Source organism: Quercus lobata, chromosome 12 (assembly GCF_001633185.2).
Source record: "Quercus lobata isolate SW786 chromosome 12, ValleyOak3.0 Primary Assembly, whole genome shotgun sequence".
NCBI lineage: Eukaryota > Viridiplantae > Streptophyta > Magnoliopsida > Fagales > Fagaceae > Quercus > Quercus lobata.
The window spans coordinates 22,961,119-22,984,168 of record NC_044915.1 but is presented as its reverse complement, the minus strand read 5'-3'; the positions used below and the strand labels follow the sequence as shown (position 1 = coordinate 22,984,168).

Below are 23,050 nucleotides of genomic sequence, written 5' to 3'. Positions count from 1 at the left end.
AGTTACATTTGCGTTTTTCCATACTTGCTAGTCCGTGAACAGTGCACTCTCCCAAGAAAAAACGCAAAATACCTACCACGTTTGCTATGCAAACACACACCAAGTCTGCTCCATGGAACGGGTGTAAGAGATACCTACCCTTACACCAGTCTCTCATTAGGAATTATAAGATCTTAGCACCGAGCAATCAATACATTCTTTGCATTTGGTTTATAATTTATCCATGCAAGGGATCCAGTTGACCATCACATATTACATAATAAACTCCTCCTGATAGTGTCTACACTTCTTCAAATCCTTGAGGAATCTCCATCCCCTAGTTGTTGTAACAATTATTAAAAAAAAAAAAATCCATTGGGCCAAGGTAGGAACATTCCATAGTGAAGTCAATTTATAGTCTGTCTAATATATATTTTGTGTTGAGCATTTGAATCCAGGTTCTGTTTTGCTTGGATGCAATCATCCACATCAATTTTAAAGGAAAAGCTTTGTTCATATAAACTGAGACAAAGTTGCATAGAACGCATATACAGGACAATTTTCTATCCAGACCAAAGGGCAGGAGGCTATTAAAGGATGCATTGATTTTAAGAAAACCCACATCTTCCTCTGATGGAATATTACGAAGTTATTTATTTTTCTCAGGTGAGAGATTTGGTTGGAGATTTGAATGTGGATAGCTTGTTGTAGGAATTATGTGCCAGAACCTGCTCTTGTTCATGAGTGTGAGAACATTTGTGCATGCATGTGCTGTGTGATGCACATGGCAATGGCATGCATGCACAAATGCGCGCACATACAAACCAAACATTTCTATCAAGTATTTTTCCTTTTCTAATGTGTAAACACTAACAGTATGGCTCTGCCTTTCAAAAAAATTGAAACCTTTGGATGTACCTGATTCTGTTAAAAAGAATTTCAGATGCACAGATTTGCTCCCATGTATTCCTGTAACCATAACAGGTCTGGCACAATATATGGGTTGCTAGTAAACTATATTTACAGTAGAGGGTAAACAAAAATCACTCCGAATCAGTCATTGATAATTGAAGCTTGACCAGAAACTTCATGGGTACCTAAAATGGAAATTTACACAAGATGTTACAATGCCTGTATGATAAACATGTAGAATTCTCTTGCTGGATTCCCTTCAATAGAGACCAGAGGTCTTTTGGATAAATTCTACAGCAACGATCATGATTGGTAGTATCCCTACCAGTCTACCACTATAAATGATGTTAGTATCTTCTTCTGCTATACCTGGGTGTTAGTTTAATGTCAGCATTAAATCCTGTGAAGTTGTTGGCAACTAAAGGCAGCCTTTGATGTTGGGTTTTTAGTCAATTTTGGTGTACTCAAGCAGCATGTGTGGTGACCTATAGATCTTCACCAGCGTCCAGTAGAGAACCTCTTCTACTCCAAGCTCACCTTCTGCTCTTGCGGCATATATATCCTCACAGATGGCTATCAACCTACAGTACACCAGAAGAAATAAATAATACGCTTAATAAGAAACAACCCAAATATAATTTGTCCATCTCTGCCTAAGGGAACACAATCTTATGATCCAAGTTTCTTATAAGAGGCATCATTATGTGGAGAATGACAAAAAAAAAAAAAAAAAGAAGCCACTTTACCTATCACAGGAAGGAAGGTTCTCATAAGGGATTCTCATTCTTAAGTCAGAACATTGCAGCCTGATAAAACGGCCAACTGCAAGAACAAAGGTTATGTACAGCCCCCATATGCTGAACTTGCTGAGAGTGTCACCAATGATACCTTCTGAAGAAGTATTGGAGTATTAAAAATATCTCAATAAAAGAAAAAAGAATTTATCAAAAAGAAAAAGAAAAAAAAAACCCCACAAGCAGGTACAGCATATGAATCGATAGAGAACTTTTTCTTACTAAAATATCATCTATATATAAAAATTATTTAAAACTTACGAGGAGGTACTTCCTCAGATATTATGATTGCCATGGGTCCAGTCAAACCTCCACATCCAGTGACTCCTGAGGAATTGACATCATTGAAGGACCACCACTCATAATTTGCACGATTTATAACAAGATCCGCATTGACAGAAATTTCCTGTAAGGTGGTTGTATTTTAGTGCTCTTCATAATAAAATAACAATATATGTGATAAATACAATGGATACTATAGACATTGTTATAGCATCACATGACACCAAGAACCATTTAGTGCGCACACACATACAGAGAAAGAGAGAGAAACTAGGAATGAAGAAAAGAACCTAGTTAAGGTGTAGCATACCTCTTGTTCCAGAGGTCTGACATCACCAGAACCAGTAACACGGAAGTATCTCGGATAGACATTATAGATCCTAAAGCTGTTCATAGAGCCATTTAAAACTTTTTGAACATCTGATCGCATTGGAAGATCCACAGGATCGATAGTTCTTTCATATTTCACAACTTCCTTTCCTTTTGGTCTGTCTCGGGTAAGTACCCAAGTAAAAATAATATCCATGTCCGTATCCCAGTCAAGGGACTGAATGAATCTTGTCTGAACGACACTGGGGACAAGCCACAAAATACTGGCATCAGCTTGGCAGCATATCAACTGGATATCATTCTCATTATATGTGTCCCAAAAACTTTGGGGATCAAGATCAATATCATCATTGAACTGATCCCATGGGATCTTTTCACAGAGAGTGGTTTGATACAAGGTCAATCTTCCACTCGCTGTTTTAATATCAATCTGAACACTGGCATCTTTAACAGGGTTAACAATGTTTGTTGGGTTACCACTGCTATACATCTGTAAAGAGAAAACAAGAAGTCAATGCACAATTAAAATACATTGGCAGTGAAGAAAGGATCATGCTTACTGCTTATGCAAGTTGTTCAAGAAAATGCAACGAATCTAGAGAGAAAACTTCCTTCTAATCTAATAGAGTCTGTGAGATGATTGTGTCTGCCCTAACTTGATCTAAATGGACAGGTAAAGGAATCCAATAAACAGATGTACTCTGATCTTGAAGGAACTGAATGAGTTTTCAATATATCTAAGGATCTGCATTGCTGCAGTTAGACAGGCAAATTGAGAATCTAGTTTCCAGCAATGGGAGAATCAGTAGATATGTTGGAATTGTTTATGCACTTTCAGAATTTTCTTTGGTGTTTAAGCCGCTATCTAAAGCTACCCTTATCTTTTATTTACTGATTAAGGTTTCTCCTCTTTGTAAAGTCTACATTCTACAAGACTTCCCCCCACCCCTCTCCCCCAAAAAGGGAAATTATTCAGACTAACGTAAGTGGTACAGCCTTATAAAATGAATGCTATTGGATTTTCTGAAAAAAAAAAAAAAAATGCTTATCAAGGGTACTTTATCAGAAGATGGCACTCCTTTGGCATGCCCCCATACACATTCTGGTTGAATAAATCAAATAATTTGAAGTACACAGCAGACATGCATCTATTCAAGCAAGATCCTTTTTGTTTTAGTTTTGATTGTTTCAGTAGGTTGGATAGAGAATGTAATTGTAGAAATCAAAAGCAACATAAAAATCTCTTTAAAAGAATATCCAGAATATTGTGGCCATATTTTAAAATGAAGGGCTATAATTAGAGTAGGGGAATACATAATAGTCACAAACAGAGACATAAAAGATAATAATTTTCCATTTTATCTGTTTTTAGTCATGTAAAATAATTCAAACATATTTGGTGGTGCTCCTCATAGGTTCCACCTATCTAATATATCCAGAAGTACAGACCTAAAGGCAAAATGTGGCCGATATCTGACATGTTATTCAGCTCCATCAAGATCTTAAGGAAAACATAATCAGCAATTGTAAAAAATCAAACCCATTAATAGAATAAAGAATCATACAATTATGAGTAGTATTTTCAAGCATATTAACCTTCAAGGTGCTAAAAACCTTTATTATCATGAAACATTAACTTGCCAGATGAGTTTCCTAAAGTGCACATGCACTTCCTTTGATTAATCTCAATATTTTAAGTATTCCAAAGAGAGACCATCAACTGCATTATAAAAGCTGTTATTATTTTGGTTCCTAAATGTTATCAATATTCCAGACAGCAGCTTAGAATACATTTAGCATTATTCAACGAGTAGTTTCTGCCTTTATAGTTGCTTACCAGCATAGGAGCCCAGATAACGCAGATTAATATAAAGAACAAACATATCCCATTGCAACATTTGGTCATTTTTGTTTGCCTTTCTCCTTGTTTGTGTTTAGCTCTATTCAAGACTGCATCACATTTGACGAGGAACAAGCTTGCATGTATGTCCTCCAACTAATAAGAAAACCTTCTATCAGTTTCAAATATAAGCATCTCAAATTATCCAATCAAACTGTATTACTAAAAGCATTATACCCAAAAAGCAGTCAATTGTCTATTAGAAGATAAAATAATTATATAACTACAGACTGGTAATCATTAAGTCAACCTTAATGTCTTATCGTGCACCATAGTCAGGAAAATACAATCTTCTCAAATTTGAAATTACATATAATGATGAAACAGTATGCAGATTTATACAATCTCCTTAAATAGGATAACTTGATTTCGTGGTTCCAATCATCCAATAGATATCAATGAATTTATGAACTCCACATTTCTTCCCCTATTTTTATTTTATTTTCCTCTCTACAAAGATGATAATGATGTTTATAGGCAATGATGATAATGATAACTGTTAAATTACCGATTGTCCCAAAAGCTTAAGTTGTTAGGAAATAGAGAATTTTATCATTTAACCATAATTCTAAAGACTCCCCCTCACATGTGGGCCTAAATTACCCCTTAATAAGTGGGGTCCAACATATGAGATTTTCAACATTTTAAATGGGAGATAGAGTGGAGACAAGGATCAAACTCAGGATCTCCTACCATGATACCATGTTAATTGGTAAAACGTGTTTAGAGTCAAATGATGGTCCTATATTTTACCCAGATGGTTCTCCTAGGGTTTCTGAGGCTTTGATGCCTGGGTCAAATTTAATAAAAGACTAATCATAATGATTATACCGAGGATAAAGAATGGTAGTATGGTTACAGAGGTTAGAGTCACTAAAGCATGCTGATGATAAGTATTTCAAAAACTCACCTTGAGCCAGTCATACATGGTCAAAGATGTTGCTGTGCATGACCAGTCAAGTACACATCGCAATTCATACAGAAAGGGTAGAGCACGATAAAGTCTATAGCCCAAGTACTTAGTTCGTGAAACTTCACTGGTCAAGAACTGCCGATACAATGTGCTTTGATGAGGAATCCCATATCGAATTTGTATAGCCTGCAGAGCTAAAGAAATAGCTTTGGCAAGATATATAGCACGGAGTGCTAACCCTCCAGCATGCTGTTGTGAAGCGTCCATGTGCCAAGCATACTCTGTCACTGAATACGTGAAGAGGATGAGGTTGAAAAGGTAGAAAATAACTTTACCCGTTGCGAATGAACAGAGGTAAATTATGCGATCAAGCACGATCAAGAAAAAGATAATCTGCATGGAATAAGCATTCAACCCAGTTAGGAAGTCCCAGCCATATTAACCCAAACAAAATGCAAAGATCTAACCGTCCATCTTAACATACATCTCCAAAGTAAACCAAGTAGTAAGGGGTCCTAAATTTATTTACAAGTAAAAAATTAATTTCAGAAAAAAGAATAAAAATAAAAAGTGTATTGCCAGTAGATGGTACATGTATAGAGGAAATATGAGCGTGCAGACACACCCAAAACAAAGATGGATCCCCAAATTATTTTTAAAATCATATGAAAAATAGATTATTTGTTACCTTCATAAAATCACAAATAAAGGATATTTAAATGAAGTTGGGAAGCTGACAAAGTTTAAGACAAGAATTTTCCAGTTGAGAAACTTTGAAACTAATTTTTATATGGTTTCCATGCTAGTTTACCGATCTCAGATTCATGAAATGAGTCTAAGTCATATGGACAACAGTTGACTCATAGAACAAATTTGTAACTCTCAAGTCTTCTTCAAAAACTTCATTTACAATAATTAAGGCATGGTTCAAAACAACAAAGAAAACACTATCAATAGACTTACCATTAAGATAAACACAAACTCTTTTGGAAACTGATCTTCAAGCTGATACACATCAAGAAATTCGCTATTGTTTTTTATGATTGATTGGTAGAAAATGGCGACTAGAAAAAATACACTCAAATCTGCACCAAATATATAGGCATATAGATCAACTTCTCTTTTGCCTCCCCCAATTACAGAGAGTATGGGGTAAGGGAATCCGATTTCTTCAACAAACCCAGCATGCTGTGCTTTAAGAATTTCCTTTGCTACATCAGTTGCTGGAGTCAGCGACTCATACCATTCTGCTGAAGCACACTCTGTCAAAGGGGATGCATATACCACCTCAAAAACAACTGATGACACATTTGAGTTTTCTTGACTTCTTGCGATGCTTTGAACATGAACTCTACTGGCAAAAGGGCAGAGATTAGGGTTTTCTTCTTTGCATCCTTCATTATGGACAGTTCTTAGCAATTGATTTATTCCAGACTCAATTCTCTCTGGCTGAATCCCATCCTCTGGCCAAGATTGGACATCCATAGACACCTGGACAAAGTAAGGAGGAGACTCTGCTCCCTGAGTCAATGATTTCCAGTACCTAAAGAAGCTTCTGGTTATCAATTTTGCCATATTTGTCACTAGCTGTAGCAGCCCCCATGTGCTCTCACTCCAGCTATAATTTACAGAAACTTCATTTCTATAGAGAGCACTCTTCTTACTGAAATTGAAGTCTGTTGAAGACATCCATTCACCATCTTTTGCAGTTATAGAGCTCTGTATAAGTGTAAATAAGTAGACAAGAAAAAGCGGTAAAGAGCTGACAACAAAGGATGACACATTTCTATGTGCAGGGAATCCCAACTCACGAAGTAGGCCAGAATCAAAACTTAACCCACAGTGCTGAAAGAGAATTTGATACAGATACTGAAGCAATATATAAACTTCTGTGTAGATCAGCATGATAACCCAGAAGATGTAACTTGGGCTGGTATTTACACATAGAGCAAACAGAAATAGAGCTGCAAGATATACCATAGAAAGCAAACTAAAGTTCCATAGAAAGACAAGAACAAAGCAACAATAACACACAACATCATAATTGGATTGCATTTGGGACCATATGTGACAGAAGAGCCTTCCTAACTGCAGACTTGCCGCATCAGAACTCTGATCAGACTGCAAAGAAGAAGAGCGCTCCACATACAAGTACTCTGTTTTTTGGCTCTCCATCTCATCATATATCCCATCCTCAGCAAACAAGTTCTCTTTCACATTGGTGTCTTCTTGTCCTATGTTCAAATAGTTCACAAGGTTGTTGACTGCCTGATTGCCAATAGACTGTACTTGGGAAACACCATCACCTATCATCTGCACTGCGGATATCAATGGGTTTTCCTTTGCCTGGCCTTTGACTTTTTCTTTTTTGTCTAAATCAGAAAATGCACTATCCAAAATGTCTGATTCGACTTCAGTGATCTCACAATGAGGAGATCCCACCAAATGCTTGTTAAACTCTGCCACTGATGGACTTTCTGCATTCATACTACCAGGAGAGTCATGCAATTCAGACGAGGATACCAAATCCTCTCTGATGATCTGTTCTTGTATCTTGTATTTTATTTCTGCTTTATCAGAAGTTCCAGCATCATTATTTGAAGTAATAGAAGTACTTCTCCTCCTCATTAGGCCTTCACTAAGAGGAGAAGTTCCATCAATGTTGGCAGTTGAGTTCAAGTTGTGAAGCTGGATTTGCAAGTTAAGCATCTCAGACTTCATCTTCTCCACTTGCAAGTTACGCTGGCGTTTCTTCTCCTCAGATTCCCGAATATGCTGTAACTGTGCAGTTTTCCATGCAGCTTTCTTCTCTTGCTCACGCACAATGGCACCAATTTGCTCTGCTTCAAGATATCGAAACACATAATCAAACTCTTGGGAGGAGAACATATATGACTGAAGTGAAACCAACATAAATATGATAATCTCAACTAGCGCAGATCTCTCAGTAATCCGGAATCCATAGTCATATTTAAAAAATCCAATCATTCCATATATGTAATCCATTGTCTCACACTTCCCAGCACTAAACTCCCCCACAAAAGGAGATTGATAGGCAAGAGAGAGAACAATAAGAGCAAAGTTGTACATGCGCAAGAACTTGAATATCTTATTCTTTTTCTTTAGTATTTGAAGTCTCATCCGAAAGAATACCAGAGCAAAAGCTAGATAACCAAGGTGTAGAATGTCATACTCCAGCGTTCCAGTAATCAAAATCAATGCAAGCACAAGGTCCAATAGATGGCAATAGCAGTAAAGCCTCAAGTAGTCAAGAATTGTCCACATGCTTTTAGTTTCAAAAGATAGATCTCTCCAAACAAATGTGTTTTTACGCTGAGACATCATCTGGCGATATGTCGATGACCCTGAGAAACTGGACAGGTGATCAGCACGAAGTTTGAAACAAGCAAGCATGAAGACCAGAAAATAGCTGGTAAGTGTTCGAGGATCATCAACAATAAGACCTGCAGAAAATGTGGTAGACAATTTTAACAGGCTAAGAGAAATGGCTTAAAGTGCATAGAGCTCAACGCATGAAAATAGAAAATAAACAAATTTAATATCATAAAAGATCATTAAAATATATTTGGAATGGCTTGGGACTTGGTCCTGAGCATTGGACCATGTTGGCAGAACCAAAAAATAATTGCAATTTGATTGTAAAAAAGCCTCTAAAAGTTCTTTAAAATCCGTATTAAACATCTATAATAAGCTTCTTGTAGACAGAACAAAGAAAAAACTAAAAACACTTCTACAGATTGCAAGAATAAAAGTTAGCCAAGTAGCTTTAGCATCTGAACATTTAGGCCTTGTCAGAAGAGAAATTTATTCACTATACCAACATATTTCACCAATAGAAAACACATAAGTAAACAAGTAATTATAACAGCCAAGCAGCAATTATAACAGGGCCAAAAAGTAATACCCAACCAACAGTTCTTGCAATACTGGAAATAAAGGGTTGAGCTTCTCCAGCAATCATGGCATTGTATATTAGTCTCACTTGGAATATTTTGATTCAAAGACCATGAACTCTTCCAGATGGCAAAATATTCAAGAATAAGAATAGAAGCAAACAAGAAGATTAACAGGGGCCACAATTTACGTAAAATGCGTCGATTCAGAAGAACACAAGCAGCAAGCAATGCAATATATAACATAGATATTGCATTCAACAAAGCAAAGCTAGCAAGCAGCAAGGCAATCATGTTTATCTCAAGACCAAAGAGAGTAAACAAATTCTCCATCCAAAATTTCAAATATATTTTCAAGAGTCTCTTCTGTGTTTCAAATCTCTCCTTTCTCAAGGCAAGTATCCGTTTCTTGTTCCACTTATGACTCTCCTTGGTGTTTCCCCAGATATACCCAAATGAATATTTTCTAGTGCTGCCACCGTCAGAGATGCCTGCTTTAGAAGATGCAGGATTAGATGATTGAGACAAACCAGAGGAGAAAAATGGCCATGAATTGCTTGTCACCCCCTCTTGTTTTACAGACAGTGCACCAGAATCTGATAACGGCTTAATATCCTCATTAGAAATGGAAACATCAACTGAGTCATCCTCTTCTGAAACAAACAAAGGACAAGGCTCTTCCCACTTTCCTTTGTTTACAATAGTACTTGGCATCTTCTCCAACCAACGAAAGACATTGTATTGAAGAGTACATGCAGCAATCACCAGCACTTTTCCCCTCAAGCCTGATTCTAGACCCCAGAAGCCTGGCTTAAAGACAGAGAATCCCAAAAAAAGGGACAAATCAGAGTGTTTCTGTCCAGGAAACATCCCAGCCTGTTCACCCCACATCTGAAAAAGATACTCAGCTGTAACTAAAAATCCAGTGTAAAATAAGAATGATCTGGATGGGACCCGGGAATCTTTAGGTAAAGTTGAACAGATGACAAGGCCAACTAGATACACAAAACCAAATGCACTAATTGGAGATAAAGAAGCATAAAACAAAGCAATAAACAAGATCTTCTGGCTGTGCCAAATAAGAAACCTTTGAAGAAACCCAAGTACTCCACATTCCATTGGATCTGAATCATCTGAACTGTTTTTCTTGCTCTGCCTCCTCTCATAGCTATAAAGTTGCATCACAATCAAGACTGCCAAAGATTCCCAAACATTTTCCAAGGATGAAGCTTCTGAGTTGTAGCCCAAATAAAAATTGAGATCTATCAAACTGGACAGCCACATCTCAAAGCTGGAGAAACTGCTCAAGCTATATAGAAATATAAATACCATGATAGAGTATGCTTTTAATGGAAACCATAGACGTCTTTTTGTCCTCTCAACCAGTTGTCTTCCGATTATCCAAACAAGGAGGAATAATATGTACCCAAGTGAAATATGATTAGGTCTCACCAGGTAAACTGTGAGGAGAATTGTTATGAAAGCAATGTAGGTTCCTAATGATCTATATATAGATAGAAACTTCTGTCCAATTGCACTGAGGAATGATGCTATCCTTCTCTCTGAAAAAGATAAAAAAAATATGAGTACATAGCACTTTTTTTCCCCTTCGCAAAATTAACATGAGTATATATCACTGAAAAGTGAAAAGTGATACACAAGTAGCAGTAACAGTAACTGCACTGGCAATACAATTAATAATTTCCTAAGACCTAACTGTCACATACAATGGATTTAGATACTGCTATTTAAAAATCATAGTTTTTATATCATATCGTCCAAGAATTGAACATGCCATCTCATAAGGGTTGTTGACACACTAAGAGTTGTCCCTAAAATAATCGCAAACAATTACAGATCACATTTTAATTCATAAACCTGAAACAAATGGTTGGGTAAAGCTTATTGGCTCTGATTCTGGTTCATCCAACTTTTATCTGGATCATTCACCATAATCAATTGATGTGTCAAAAAAGAACACGACTCCACAAAAATATTGATATTAATGAGGAAACTGTAAGGGAGGGTCTTCTGAACATGCACGATTATCAAATTTTATACATAAAATAAAACTCTCAGAAGTAAAAAGTCAGTATTTAAATTAACATTTGGAACTTATTTGGAAAACTAAAATTTCAAACTAATCCTGATATTCTTAGAGACCACAGCAAAAAGTCATTCCAAAATAGACTAAGCCAAGGATAAAATTATACCATAGGAAGGATTATCATGACTGTATTTGGTGGCTGAGGAGGCATACACTGACAACAAAACTGATTTGTTCAGACCAGCTTTCAAGATGCTAAATCCAACAGGTAGGCTAGGGGTGCGCTGCACAATTGCTGAGAATGAAAATAGCATCTCAAAACCATGATTATGAATTGCACAGAAGCAAGCAAGCAAAGCTACTTCCAGAAAATCCCAGGAGCTATCATATTCAAGGAGACCTGCATCAAATTCACATAAATGATTAATAAACTTATCTTTTGGGTTCAGACAATGAAATTTGACTGATATTACCATGAAGAAATCTCTAATACAGAAAATAATTGACCACAACCATGTCCACTTGATACATAACAATTCTAACTAGTTAAAGTAAATGCTTACCTAACTGTGATAGGATTTCCATACTTAAAGAGCCTTCTTGCTCCAGAAAATTAGAAATCAAATCAATCTGAAGAATGTATAACAGTGCAAAGTGAGCCTCACATAAGAGAATCATAGACTCGCGTGTCTTTCTGCTGATGTTGTGGCTCAAAAGATATATCAAGAAGAATATCACTGAAGCAAAAGTAAGAACATAACAAATATCAGCAAACTGCCATGAATTCATATCACATCAATCCATTTCTAAGCATTATAAAATTGACCCAAACAAAAGGCATTATGGTATAAATCAATTTTATGAATAAAATAATAAAATATATTACTCTTTAAAAGGACAGAATTAATAATGAGTTGAGAAAGCATACTATACACAGCATGGAAGAAACCAGGTTTCATGGCAATAAGGAATATCAGTGCCAGCATTATGGCCCGAGAGCTTTTGCGCAGTCCCCATGCAATTGTAGCAACAATCAATACCTTAGTCTCTTCCTCCACTATGATTAAAAAAATGGGAAGACAAAATCAAATAGATGGAACTGAAGTATATAACCCAATTACAGTTTATCAGCAAAGCAAATCTAAGAGCAGAACTGGATTAAGAATACAGAATAAAAATCCCAGAAGAAAAAGGATGTCACAATATCAAATTTGTAAAACTGAAATACCTCTTTACAAATAATTCAGGAAACAATGAGAAATCAAGTGATAAAGCAAGCAAACAGTTATCATCAGAATGACAAAAACATCATGTAAAACACCTCCACAATTCCATCTAATCTTTAAAAAGCTAAACATGGGAAAGGTACTTGTAAAGTTTTTGTCACATATAAGCACTATAATTGACTTTTAATTTTAACAATCATACATATATATATATAAAGGGGCCCAATAATTGTAGGAGATATACTCTTGTAAATCTATACGAGAAAAAATGTGATATAAAAATTTTTGCACCAACAACCATTGTTTACAAGTGTCATGATGCTCTGGGAGAGAGGGAGTAAAGATTAAAAAATATGGGTGCAAATCTGGTCTTGCAGATCCCGTAAAATTGTCACCATAATTAACTCAACAAGATGACAGACCTGCAAAGAGATACAGCACATCATGTGGAACAACACCATGTACAATGTGAGAAACCAGACTTCACCCACAAAGACTGATATGGTTCAAATTGATATCTGTGAAAGGGCAAGGCAGACCCAAACAGGTATGTGTCGAGAAGGTCTACAAAACCTCAATGGACCAGCAATGAATATAATATGGCCTTAGAGACAGAAGATGGAAAAACAAGATTTGTGCATCCAATCCCAAATATTGGGAAAAGATTTGTAGAGGTAATGAAGCCAACAAACATATATCAATCCATTTCCATGAATTTAATTCAACACAAAAAGTGGATTATTAATTATTTAGTCAGTTATCAAAAAAAAAAAAAATTATTCAGTTAACTGGTGTCATGGTATTGTGTGTGTGAATATATATATATATAGGAAACACGCGTACACTTCAAACCAGAGAAACACATGCTACACTACAAACTCCAGACAATATGTATTTAATCACCTTCCACTGTAGAGTTTTGATTTGAAGGTTGCCCATGCTCATCAGACAAGCAGAGGAAAACAGAGTTGTTCACAAGATTACCCAGGGCAACTAAAATTCCAAGACAAAACTGTGCAAGCAGAAAGAATCCAGGTATGGGATAATGCCACAACCCAACCATCTCCCAAATTTCCATGTCCTGTATATGAATTAAAGAAATAAATTAAAAACATTGACCCTATCATAGGATAATCCATAGAAAAATTTAATCGCAAAAGAGAGGACTACCTTTCCCAGTTTCCAATTCAAGAAAGAAAATGTTACATTGAAAATGTATGTGCTAACAGCCCACAAGAGAATGAAGACAAGAAGCAGCCCATTCAACCGGTGCAAACGGAATAAGGAAGGGAAGGCATATCCAACGTAGCCAACATATGCAAGTAATCCAAATGCACATAAACTTGCAAAATGGAAACTCCAAAAAGATAGTGCAAACAAGGAAACCTGTCAAAATTCCCACTAGAGTTTTTATAAACGATTTGACATAACTAGACTCAAAATGCTTGTAGAAATTAAAATATCAAGCACAGTTGCACAAACATCAAAAGAGAAAATTAAAGTAGACTATATACCTTATAGTATGAGCATATTCAAGGAAGGAGATTTATACAATTTTTTTCTTATAAATTATAAATTATTGCATTAAACCAAAAAAGAATTACATAAAAGAAACCAAGAGAGTATATTGTTCGTATAACCAAAAGGATTTTTAGATCAAGTTACAAATGTAATGAGTCAATAAAATCACAACATTGTTTGAGGTCTACTTGCATCCAAAGACAGCCAATAAAACAAAGATCTGGCAAACTAAGATTTTAAGTCTCAACGTAGATAATTCATAGTCTTCAAGCATCATCCTATTTCTCTCCCACTAAACACTCCATAATAAGCAAAGAGGAATAGCATTCCAAACTCCACTCTCAAATGCCTTTGAACTCCGTCACCAACACTTAAGCCCTCCTTTCACTGTCTAAGGCATCATCCACTCACACCCAAAAACTACAATGAAATCCCATAATTCCATAGCCATAGGCAATTGAATAGCAAATTATCCATATTTTCAAAACTTATCCACCTACTAGCAGAGATGGTGGCAGGTTGGTTGCTGGCAGCTTTGGATCCAAGGTGTTTTTCTTTTTTATTGCTAAGTTACATGGTGGGTCTAGAACTAACAACCTCACTCTCCGCCCTGTTTTTACAGACTTAAGTGGTGCTATTTAAGAAACAACTCACCGGCAGTTTTGGATCCAAAGTTGTTAAGAACTCATTCCATTTTTTTTTTTTCTTTGGTAGTTACTAGGGGAGGGCAGATTTGATTCCTATACGTCTTTGTTGAAACACTAGGAGGTACTAGTTGAGCTACAAGGCTTTTGGCACAAAGAATTTCTTCCTTTCAATAGAAGCAAACCCAAAAGCATTCAGATTCAAATAATAAAAATATAGTAAAAATATAATATCAGGAAAAAAAAAACCATACAAATAATTGCAAAGAACTACACCAATTAAATTCAGGCAGAATTTACTTCTATCTCATACAACCAAATAATTTTCCTTTTAAATTCCACTGTTCTTTTATGTTATCTATGTTCATGTTTATTTTCCTTAATCATTACTACTATAAGAATATTGTGCCTGATTTTCATTTTCACCTTATTCAATAAAATATAAAATTGAATTGAAAGCTCTTTTTTTTTTTTTAATTCAATAGTCGGGGGAGGGGGGACTGGACATCTACGATGGAAACACTAGAAAAGTACCAATTGAGCTACAAAAATCTTGGCATAAAATTGCATTGAAAGCTGACTTGCATAAGTGGGAGATATCTATATTGTTTTTCAAACTAAACAAATACCATATACCACGTGTTTGCTTAGAGCAACAGATTCACAACTGCATTATTATTACCATCAAAATTGGTTATAAGAATGGGTCAGCATCCAGTGCCATGCTTATTAGGCATCATAAATTTCATTTAGCTAAGGGAAACATACTAATCTCACAAGACCGTTACAACACATTGTTTATGTTTATATACCGGGAAGCCGTACGTGAAAAAGTTGATACTAAATGTCCGAAACACTGCTCCCCTCAATAAAACATTGGTGTGCTTTACACCAGATCTGCAAATCATTGAAACAATCCAGTAAGCTTTTAAGCATCAAACCATTTATGAAGTTGAAATATCCTCCAAAATGGAGTAACAGAAGAACCTCAAGTTCAGCAAAGCCTCATTAAATCCAAATAGGAAATTTTCTTCTTTTTTATTTTATTTTTATAAGAAATCCAAATAGGAAATTTTCAACATTATGAATGATGCAACAGATCAGCAATTAAGCAGGGAAAAAAAAGTCCTGTTAGATAAGCATAATGAAGCAGATTTTAGATAAGCATAATGAAGCAGATTTTTAGCAGTACTTATTGTCAGGTTTTTTCAACCTTTGGTAAAATGCATAATTGGCCTTAGGTGTCAAACACTATATTGATCAATATTAGACCTGCAGAGCTCATGAAAAATAGATTCCAACATTTAATGAGTAAAAATACTTAAATCACTAAAGCAAATTTGAGCAGATTTAACATAAAATTGATAAAGCTAACTAACATTCCTTGAATTATCCATGCAGAAGAATGGCATTTTATCAGCATTAAGGGAAAGGGAAAGGAGGTGATCAACTCATGAACTTTTTTTGTAATCTCTCATCAAAGATACTCTCGTATCCCTTAGGGATCTAGGCATGCAAAATTTCTTCCCCATGCATCCGAAAATTGTATCAGAGATGGAATAGCCAATAAGTTACTCATAGTGTTAATAGTAGGCTTCATCCAATCTCCTCTTCAAAGACATTGCAAGAACAACCCTCAGAAATGTCAAAAAAAGGGATAACAAAACTAATGCCAGAAATCCAGTTGTTATTGTGCAAGTGTAACGGTGAATCGGTTGACCATCTATTTCTTCATTGTCTAGTTGCTATGGATTTGTGGTCTATGGTTTTGGGTTTATTTGGAGTAAGATGGGTTATGCCGCAGTCTGTTGTGGGGCCCTAGCTTACTGGCAAGGCAGACTTGGTCGTCATAGAAATGGTCATATATGGTTAATTGTTCCCCATTGCTTAATGTGGTGTCTTTGGAGGGAAAAAAATAGTAGGTGTTTTGAAGATAATGAGAGATCCATACCAGATCTCAAGCTTTTCTTCTTTAGAACTGTATTAGATTGGTTGGCTACTTTGCGAAACCAATCATTCTCTTCCTTTCTTGATTTTCTTGATTCTTGTAATTTTTGTCGACCCCCTGTACACTCCTTGTTTACTAGGGTGTCCCTTTTTTTGATATCAATAAAACTTATTACTTATCAAGAAAAATGCCAGAAATCCAATCAAACACATTAGATTTTATGTAAAGTAATTAGATAGTTGTAATCTTGTAATTAAAAATAACAACTATCTTGTGAGCATAGAACATAAAATAATTGAGAGGGGAGGCTTTTTATTAAACAGACATAAACTTTCCAAGTTTATTACCTGGATTCACGAATAAAAAATGAATGCTTTGAGGGAAGAAGTTGCTCTGTCAAGTTACTTTCTCCCATGGACATAATATAATCCATTTCCTCCAGATCACATTTAATACAAGATAGCTGCATCAGAGAAAAGAAATGGTTGAAAAAGAATCAAACATAATACAATGCAAAAGGCAACAACCAGGAGAAAAATGGCAAAGTAAATGAAAAAGGATAAAGAAAACAACATCAACAAAAATATATGGACAAAAGGTAATATAACTATATGTTAGTAAGCTTTTTATTGAAAATTGTATAGGACTTGTTTGGGTGGCTACACGTAAGTTGGAACTGAACCATGTTCTTGCAAGGAAAACATTTGGATGGCCAATATCCAGATTCCACATCATTCAGAATGACATGCAATATCACATCAAAATTTCCACTGTAGGGAGGTGTTATTGCGAAATTGCATCCATCTTCTAAAGTAGATACATTATTGAGGGCACCTCACTCATCTACATGAGGGCTCTCCTTTTTTTTTTTTTTTTTTGATAGGTAAGAAAAAATATTATTAAAGGACTACTTTATGCAAAACAGCCAATCATAACAAAAAAATAAAAAACTAAAATGCAAAAAACTATATACAAAAGAGAAGTGAATCTACAAACATCAGGAGAGATTCACTAGATGTGAGTCCCCAAACCCGAGACCAATCAAATAAGGAACCAGCAAAGAATGCCAGCAGGTGATTATCTGAACTCTCCACATCCTCAAAAGTACAACTATTTCGCTCCCTCCAAATACACCACATCAAGCCTAACAGGATCAAATTCCATATGTTGGACAAGTGTTTCCCCCAACCAATTCTTCCATCCAAAAAGCAGATCTATCTCCTTTTATTCTACTCATTCGACAAAACTCCTAAGCACATCACCCACAGGCATATGCCTAAATATGCAGGCTCCATGGACAGTAATTCAGCTCTAAATTTGATATGACACGATACTCACTCTTTAACATCAACTCTCTTTATCCTTTTACTGTCATTGTCTAGTTTAATTTTAATAGTAAAGTTGACCATATACAAGTACATCTTGACTTCAACTATTCACAAAGTATGCTCCAACATTCCAATGGGTTCATGCCTTTTTTTTTTGGAATGTTGGCACACCTTGTCCCCAAATCTTTAATTTTGTCAAAAGAACACAGAAAAAAGCTCATGATTAGTTATAATAGGTTGCCACATGATAACTTGGAGAGAAAATTTGAGATTTATTCATGATTTCCCTGATTGAGAGTTTGAATGGGTGGATTAACTAATATATTTATTATACTCTAATCTTACTTTACCTGGAGATATTGATAAATTCAATATGATACACTACTCCACTCTAGTCTAACTTCAACTCTCTTTATTGTCTAATTTACTTTTAATAGCAGAGCTGACCATATGCAAGTATATCTTGACTTCAACTATTCTAAGTGTGCTCCAACGTGCCAATGGGTCATGCCTTGTTGTTAATACTTCAAAAGAATTGAAGATAGAGTAAAGCTCATGATTAGTAGAAATAGGTTGCCACATGACAACCTGGAGACTAAATTTGAGATTTATTTGAAATTTCCATGAATGAGAGTTGGAATGCATGGATTACCTAATGGATTCATTATACTCTAATTTAAATTTTGCTAGAGATATTGACTAGTGAAAAATATATGATCTCTTTTATAAAATAGGTATCCAGTGATAATCTACATCCAGGAAGAAACTAATGCCACAAGAAGGAGAGATTAAAATATAATTGACTCTTAGAACCTCAATCGCAGAGAAGATGTTAGTAAGTAATTCTACAAGTATTGTGATGCTAACTTTAAACAGAGTTGGCTACCAGATAGTTGTGAAACAGAGCATACCATGATGTAGAAAAGTATAAGGGAAAGGCAAGAACATATTTCAGGCCACTCAGAATTTGCAGATACTTTAAACAGACCAATGAAATCAGCTATCCGTTGAAACATATTTGGGAACACAATAGGGAGCTGATACACATACAGCAGGGCAATATTGAAGCCAGCATACAGCTGAAGAGGCCTCCACCACCTTCAAGACCATATGTAAAACTATTAGGGACAAATTGGACAAAAAACTGACCAAGAGAGAAAGATTAACACTATTGGCCAGTGAACATTAATTTTTTTTTTTTTTTTATAAGTACCTGAAAAGTCCTAGAAAATTGCTTGTTAAAGACCAATCCACAAGACCAACACAGCTTCCAATAAAAAATGGTAGAGAAATCCATGAGGGATGGCTAATTCCCACAACCAGCTGAATGGCAGGCAACAGCAAACATGATGCCACCCTAAGACGAGAACCTTCCATGTTGCAAAAAAAAAATAATAATAATAATTATTTGCGATAGCACATGATCGGGAGTTCTCTTGTTTGTTGAGAATGTAACTGAAAGCAATTATACAGCTAGGGTATATTAATATACCAGACATGCAGTCCTATTAAATTCCCATATCTAATGTTGTATGTACTATATTACTTAAGTGGCGTGATCTTTAAATGCAAATCCACTTTAGATACAACTTAAAAATTGAACTGAAAGAATGGTGAAAATAACTTCCCAGTAAAAAGATAGGAAAAAAAAAAAAAAAAACAATAATAGCTAAGCATCAAATATCAAATTTCCATCCAAATCCACACACAATGACACTTTCACAAAAAAGTGATGAAATCTTTTTTTTGATTAAACACATAAATTCTAAGAGGCAAAGGAGCGTTCTAGAAATTCTGGGATTCAGTACAAAATCCTGCCAGAAGGCAAATCCCAGCCCTACAACTGGTTGAAGCAGACAAGTTAATATATATATATACTGGTCCTATCAGACAAGCATCAAGATGATTTAACCAGAAATTTCAAGACAGCACCTACACAATAGAAAGACGGATTAACATGAAAACAAGGGTAGATGACAAAATTAAAGGTTCAAAAGATTACTCATTACTAAGATGACTTTTGTCCTGAAGGAAAATAAGCACCATGAGAAACCTTCCAATGTCCTCTAAAAAACCAAGTCCAAGATCTATAAACTGATAACATTAAAGAAAAATAAAAATCAAGTGCTACATCAAGCTAAAAAGGGAGGATGTCATGAGACAGCCATTTAGCCCAAGATTTCTTAGATAACCCTTGGAGATCGATCCTACCAGATATCTGCCTAATCAAATAGGAGAGAATGCAAGCTTCTCTAAGACAAAGTCAACCCCGTATGATAAGATAGTTAGGGGTCTTGAAGTATGCCCATCATTTTAAATACGTGGACATCCTAAATAACTAAAGCCAAACTAACCTATACAAAGTTTGCTTTAGTTTTTCATTGTTCACACTATCTCTCCCCTAACCTTTGCTTTCTAATCTTGACAGAATTGTGGAACCTTTCACCCATTATATGATAAAGAACCTTTTTTTACCCATTACAATAGCAACCAACTTTTGTCACCATGAACAATAGTTTGATTGCTCTTGAATAATTCCTAAGTGTACCATGTTCAACTAACAATAAGACATAGATTCTACAAACTTGCAATTAAAATGTAATGATTGATAGTGAAAATTAAATAAAATAGAAGAACAAATAACTTGCATAAAAATTTGGGACATAATGGTCTACTCACAAACCTAATTGTTCAATAAATGACAAGAAATGACCCCAACAAGAAGCACGCCATGGAACCAGACCAAATCTATTCCCGTATATATCAACTAAAGCAACAAAAACCGCTATTAGTTGTACAATCAAGAAATAAATTACAGAGGGAGATTTCCAGGTATGAACTCTGCATAAGCATACAACAGGGAAAAAGTATCAGTTTTTGCAGAAGAAATTGAGGGAAAGGAAAAACTAAAAAGAAAAAAGATCAACTCTTACGTCGTGAATCCAATCAGTTTTGCCCACCAAGCTTCTGCTATACTCCATTTATTTCCCTCAACAGCCCATATAACAAGAAACGTTACTTGAGAAAGAATGACAAGCAAGGAAAAGATGATAATGGGCCATAATAACAAAAATCGCCTGTAAAATCGAAACCCTACCCCCCAAAAAAGAAAGTGTTAGTAGTATTAATATAATAATAGCATAATAAGCTAAATTAAAGCATTCAATGCAAAAGCAAGCAGCATTGTGCAGCCAAACCTAAGCACTGAGTAATTCTATATTAAGAGGGAATTTATCAATGATATGGCATGAATAAAGGCACAACAAGTAGGATTTAAAATGCATTGCATATTTCCTTGTATTCCTTCTCAAATAATGTAAGCTATATTATATCTTTCCTGATGGTTCCAGCTCCTTTCTAACAAAAGCTCCACCAACCCCATCCTCAACCCCCAACCCAAGAAAAAGATTCCAAATGATAAACATCATGCAAGCATAATTGCACATGGCATGCAAAGTACAGTAAAACAATAATAGTATACAATTCAATCTGCTAAACTACATACAGAAGCTTACCTATTTTCGGTGCATTGTATTGCAGCAGAAGGAAAGCTATCAAATCAACTAGAGAGATCAAACTCCAGTTAATTACAGCAGCTGCAACAAATATAGGGAAAGATTTAAAATCAATGACTTGCATCAAGCAAAGCAAACATATACAATTGTGTCTCTGTATACTGAAAGCAAACAGCATTATGACGAAAGCAACTCGCTGATGAAGCTAATAAAGTAATTTACACATTGCTGCATAATGTATGTCTGTGAGTGCAAGCTTTCTGCCAGTAGCACCTACTACTAAGAGAATGTGATATTGTTCCTCTCCCTAAGACTACGAGCCAACAATTCAAACTAACCCATATAGAAATTTCATAAATTGTAAGACACAATGGCAACTTACAAGCAATACAAACACGGTATATATTTAATTCAAAATGGGTCCATTCAAATTGCCAAAGAAAACACATTACTTTAGTAGTTATAGCTCAAACCAATTATAGTTTCTGATTGCAATTCAATTCTACCACCTAGTTCAATTCAATAGCAAAGTACTAATAGTGAAATCAAGTTCACTCACTACAAATAATCTTCCAATCACAAATAAGCAGCTATAAATAATAGTACCAAAAAAAAAAAAAAAAAAACTTTCCAGGGACAATTGCAAAAGCATACCTGTTAGGAGCAACAGAGGCAATACAAACCCACCAAGAAAGCTACCCATGAGAACAAATTTCTACCAATACAAATCACTGCAATTTCATCACCTTCTCATCAAATTTCACAAATCCGTTAATGGGTTTTCAAATTTCAGCCAAATCAAGAAAACCCATTTCAGGAAACTCCAAATCCCCCTAGAAATCACCAATTTTGGAACCCCAAAATATGAACTTTTTCTTCTCTCTTTCTCTCTGTGTGTTAAACAGAATTTAGTTTATCTGGGTGTGTGTTTTTCTAAAATCGCGGTAAAAATTTCAATAATCTGTATCAAAAGCACGTGAATAACTGAACTAATTAAGGAAAATATTTTCTGTAACTACTGGTCCAAACTGAAAGTCACAGATAAGAATTGCGAAAAAAACAGAACAATATTTGAAAAAAAAAACTTTGGAAAAGTTCATATGTTTTTTTTCAAAAAGAAAAAGTTTAGAGGCTGTTTAACAATGATGTGCTGGTAAGTTTGTTTGTATTTTTTAGAAATGTAGGTGGAAAAATGCATAAATAGGCTAATAATATTATTTAAAAATTGAAAAAAAAAATGTATTTAAATACAAGTAACAAACGGTGCTTAATGTTTAGAGTTTGGACTAATGTGGAACGTTGGAATATTGGGATTTTTGTTTAATAATATATGCTGTTGCTTTACAGGTTACCCAAATGAGACGTTGCGTGATTTAAATGGTGAAAGATGTGCACTTTTGGCAGGAGGGTATAATGGTCAAAATTGATTGAAAGGTCTCTAATGGGATTTGGCTTTGGGATGAATGAGCCTGTAAAAGGGCTTTTTTTCTTTTCTTTTTTTACAATTGGAGGCAAAGAGGTGTCTTAAGTCTGACCTGCACCCGCCCAAACCACCCAGGCCCAAACTAGAAAGCATCCAACGCAGTTTTAGCAATGGTCGACAACAGGTCTACACGTGCAGAAACCGAAACTGACAGGTCGGTTAGCAGGTCTTCACATGAAAAACTGAGTCCAACCGACCCGTGAATAACCCTAGGCAAAGTAATAAATATCATACTCACGGTTGATGGATATTATTCGGGAATCAAATATATACTATATATTATTTGTTTATTTATTTATTAATATGTTTATAAA

The 23,050-nt window shown here is 35.3% G+C and overlaps 1 protein-coding gene across 2 annotated transcripts; it reads right to left on the bottom strand.

The window, feature by feature from the left end:
* Positions 1-867: 867 nt before the first annotated feature.
* LOC115971971 (piezo-type mechanosensitive ion channel homolog) lies at positions 868-22,571 on the bottom strand. 2 transcript variants are annotated; one of them, XM_031092099.1, is made up of 21 exons: positions 21,908-22,571; positions 21,254-21,334; positions 20,672-20,831; positions 20,422-20,579; positions 18,952-19,108; positions 18,650-18,836; positions 16,758-16,873; positions 15,275-15,359; positions 13,468-13,683; positions 13,201-13,378; positions 12,000-12,128; positions 11,635-11,808; positions 11,238-11,471; positions 9,036-10,586; positions 6,074-8,574; positions 5,108-5,503; positions 4,135-4,293; positions 2,278-2,787; positions 1,947-2,091; positions 1,638-1,782; positions 868-1,472 (listed from the first exon to the last, which is right to left on the bottom strand). In XM_031092099.1, exons 1-21 carry the CDS (start codon positions 21,954-21,956, stop codon positions 1,337-1,339), a joined length of 7,467 nt encoding a protein of 2,488 aa, XP_030947959.1. In that variant the 5' UTR covers positions 21,957-22,571; the 3' UTR covers positions 868-1,336. The 2 variants fall into 2 exon arrangements, with proteins under 2 accessions (XP_030947959.1, XP_030947960.1); XM_031092100.1 differs by lacking the exons at positions 16,758-16,873; positions 18,650-18,836; positions 18,952-19,108; ... (2 more) ...; positions 21,254-21,334; positions 21,908-22,571 and having other exon boundaries at positions 15,288-15,317.
* Between the last annotated feature and the right edge of the window lie 479 nt (positions 22,572-23,050).